This window comes from Antrostomus carolinensis, unplaced genomic scaffold, assembly GCF_000700745.2.
Source record: "Antrostomus carolinensis isolate BGI_N321 unplaced genomic scaffold, ASM70074v2 scaffold21409, whole genome shotgun sequence".
NCBI lineage: Eukaryota > Metazoa > Chordata > Aves > Caprimulgiformes > Caprimulgidae > Antrostomus > Antrostomus carolinensis.
Genome location: NW_010338148.1, coordinates 3740 through 7541, shown reverse-complemented (window position 1 = coordinate 7541; position 3802 = coordinate 3740). Strand labels below are relative to the sequence as shown.

General features: G+C 51.5%; 1 protein-coding gene across 1 annotated transcript in view; it reads left to right on the top strand.

Annotated features, from left to right (window-relative positions):
- Positions 1–657: 657 nt before the first annotated feature.
- The window catches only part of RASSF2 (Ras association domain family member 2), a gene marked incomplete at its 5' end in the record, with an annotated part of 4281 nt that continues 1136 nt past the window's right edge, over positions 658–3802 (top strand). The window contains 5 exons of the mRNA XM_010175419.2: positions 658–728; positions 2281–2432; positions 2526–2627; positions 2798–2849; positions 2952–3073. Coding sequence (XP_010173721.2) covers positions 658–728; positions 2281–2432; positions 2526–2627; positions 2798–2849; positions 2952–3073 — 499 coding nt within the window. The remainder of the gene's footprint in view (positions 729–2280; positions 2433–2525; positions 2628–2797; positions 2850–2951; positions 3074–3802) is intronic.

Genomic DNA, 3802 nt, shown 5'->3' with positions numbered 1-3802 from the left:
TCCCTTTTGCAAAGACTCCCCCTTTTTGGCAAAGACCCTTTTTTGCAAAGACCGACCCCCCCAAATTGCAAAGACCCCTTTGCCTTCAGGAATCTTCCAAAACCAACCTGGGATTTAACTTTAATCCAAGTTTCATGCTGGATATTGCTCCGGGCCCAAGGAATTCCCTGGGAAAGCCAGTTCCCAGCCATGCTCTGCAAACCCCCATGGGACACTGGGCTGCGGCGTGGTCCTGGGGCGCTCAGGACCAGCAGGTCCATGGGTTGTCGTGGATGGGGGGGGGTCTGCCTGGTTTTCCATGGATTTTTAGATGTCTAGAAAAAGCAAAAGGGGAGCAGGTTCAGCTTTGCTTGGGCAGAGGTTGTAAAAAGGCTGTTTTAGGCTGTAGCATCCCTTCCTGGGAAGAGGGAAGCTGGGATAAGACCCTCCAAAGGGATTTTTGGGAGCAGGACAGGATGAGAGTCAGGATTTATATTGCAGTTAGTTTGTGCTGTGACCCTCTGGGGATGTTTATCTGCCAAATCCGCAGGGAGAACGGGCTGATCCCATCCTGGAAATCGCAGCGTGGGGGCTCAGAGGGGGAATGATCCTGGTTATCGTTCCCTCTGTGGCCACACACTAACTGGGCACCCATCATCTTTATTTTTTGGTTACCAGATCCGTGCTGAAGCCCAGCACCTTGCCGGATATCCAGGTTACAGATGTGGACGCTGCTGGGAACGGTGCAGGTGAGCCAGGCTGGGATCCAGTTGGATTTCAGAGCAGCTGTCTTATGCTTCAATTTGATTTGAGAAAAATACAAAACAGGCATTGATTTTTTCCTTCTAAAAATCAGCGTCCCCATCTTGCTCCAGGTTCCTTAAAGCCATTTCCAAACACTTTAATTTATTTAATTGTAGCAAGAAAATCTTGGCTCCCGATGGTCCAAAACTCTTCCTAAGGGGCTTTTGCTTGGGGAAAGGGTGGGATGCAGTGAAGAGGAGTTGGGAAAAAAATAAGGGGATGAAGCAAAGAGCCTTGTGGGATCATAAGGAAAAGGATGTCGGTGCTTCCCCTTCCTGGCAGCTCCGCTTTTAGGGGAGAAGAAAAGACAGAAGAGCTGTTCCCATGGGGAAGTAACATTTCTGCAGATTTTCCCCTCCCTGGTTTTTCCTGTTACAGAGGGGGGAGAGCTTGGCCACCCCAACATTTCCTTAACCCCTCGTTCTGAGCAGGCGGCAGCGCTGAACAGGACACGAGCTGTCCCACCAGCAATTCCCACTGGAAAAACCTGCTTTGGGCATTTCTCTCATTCGATTGAGACATTTCCTCGCTTTTTGGGAGGGTTTTTTGGTTTTTTTGAATGCTTTTATGGAAATACACCCTGTAGGTAAAGAACCAGCAAATCCTTTCAGCCTTGGGACGCTCATCCTGGCTCAGGGAGGAGCTGAGCACTTGCAGAACTCATTGATCCCTGAAGCCTTTTGCCCCAATCCTTCATCCATCAGCTTTTCCCCTTTCGCTTTTTGATCTCCCCACACATGACACTTTTTTTTTTTGCCCTCTTAATTAAAGCTTGTTCGGGCAATATCCACAACATCTCGCACTGTAGAAATAACCCAGCGGCTTTTTCAGCCAGCAGACAACGTAAATCCTCTGCCAGCGCATAAGAAAGAAATCTTTTATTATATTTTTCTCCAAAAGCCTGTAAAAATTAGGACTTAACGTACGTGCGCGGCTCCTCGTGAGTGCTTAGTCACCCTGGCGCGTGGCGTGCGTCGGGAGCGACGCGCACCGCAGTTTTCTCTTGCTGCGGACATGCTTTGAATTAAAACATCCAAGCTGGAGCCTGAGAGGTTCATTAATAATGGATGAAGAGCTGATTTATAATAATCTGGACCTGGGCCAGTTTTCATGCAGAGATCTGAAGCGTTGGCCTCATTTGCCTGTTCTCATTAAAAGAAAGGAGGAAAAAAATAAATATATATGAAAAAGTGAGTAAAGATGCTGGAGTCCCCCAGAGAAGAGGCTTTGTCCAGGTAGCGACCTAGATTTATGCAGTTAATTCTGAATTAATAACCTCCTTCAGGAGCTTGGAGAGAAGAAACCAGTAGCTCTCATGGTTTAAACTGGTGGGTTAAATCTCTCCTGGGAAGTTTGTATCTCTGGGATGGAGATTTTGCATCCACAGTGGGACTCCCGGCGGGTATTTTGCAGCAGTGAGATGCCAGGGTGGGACCCCAGGGGGGTTCTCATTTGCCCCCAGTCTGCAGCCTCATCATCCCACTGGATCATTTCCAGGTGCCAAATCGCAACCGGAGGAGACGCCGCAGCTGATGCGGACGCGGAGCGACGTGGGCGTACGGCGCCGGGGCAACATCCGCACCCCCAGCGAGCAGAGACGCATCCGCCGCCACCGCTTCTCCATCAACGGGCATTTCTACAACCATAAGGTGAGCCCCAAACTTCACCTGCTCCCCAAAACCTCTCCCGATGGACCAGTGAGAAAATCCAGGGTGAGATTTAAATGGACTTTGTGCCCATAGACATCCGTGTTCACGCCGGCGTACGGCTCCATCACCAATGTCCGGATCAACAGCACGATGACGACCCCTCAGGTCCTCAAACTGCTGCTCAATAAATTCAAGGTAGGTTAGATATCCCCCAGCCCACGCTACTGGTTGGCTCTGCACGGGGAATTTCTGTCTCACGGATATAAAATGCAAGAGCGGAGCGAAATAATGGAATTTTTTTTAATTGCTGGGAAAGTCTCGGGTAGAAACCTGGACCTTTAATAGTGATTTATGTCTCCGTTCAGATTGAAAACTCGGCAGAGGAGTTTGCGCTCTACATTGTCCACACCAGCGGAGGTGAGTCTGCAAAAACCCACCTGCCCCAGCACAGCCGGGGGGTTGGATGCGGCAAAGTCCCGTCACCCGCCGGGCCCGACGCCGGTGCTTTTGGTGTTGCAGAGAAGCAGAAGCTGCGAGCCAGCGATTACCCCCTGATCGCCCGCATCCTGCAAGGCCCCTGCGAGCAGGTCTCCAAGGTCTTCCTCATGGAGAAGGACCAGGTGGAAGAAGTCACCTATGATGTGAGTTTGCCAGTGCGGGATGCTTGTTGGTTTTGGATGGGCTTGGGATGCAACCGGGGACAGAAAATCGTGGGGGACATCTCTGTGCTGGGGATTTGCTTTGCTTTGCTCTCGCATCTCCTCACGAAAACTCCCCGTGTTATGGCAAAAGCCTTGTTCTGTGCCTAAGGAGCAGCTTTTAACTCAAACCAAGAGCAAACCCCCCCAGCCCTGCTTGGCCACCCCATATCTGACCACAGAAGAGCAATTCCTGCGCAGCCTTTGGCCTCATTGGTATTTTTTTCCAGCCGGGGAAAATGCTGGGGATGGGGAGTGGCTGGTTTATGCCATTGGCCGGCTCCCGGCGCTGCTCTGCTCTTCAATCAGAGCACAAACGAGGGGCTTTTAGGTTCTGTTTGGGCTCAGCAGGGCTCGGTGACACTGGGTGGGGAGTTTGACATGCCTGAGGAATGGGGATGCCAGACAGAGGGACCTGGACAAGCTGGAGACGTGAGCCCATGTAAACCATGAGGTTCATCAAGGCCAAGTGCAAGGTCCTGCCCTTGGGTCGGGGCAACCCCCAGTATCAACACAGGCTGGGGGATGTTGGCCACAAAGGCCAAGAGCATCCTGGCTTGTGTCAGCACTAGTGTGGCCAGTAGGACCAGGGCAATGATCGTCCCCCTGTACTGGGAATCACTGGTGAGGCTGCAGCTCGGGTGCTGGGTTCAGTGTTGGGGTCCTGACTCC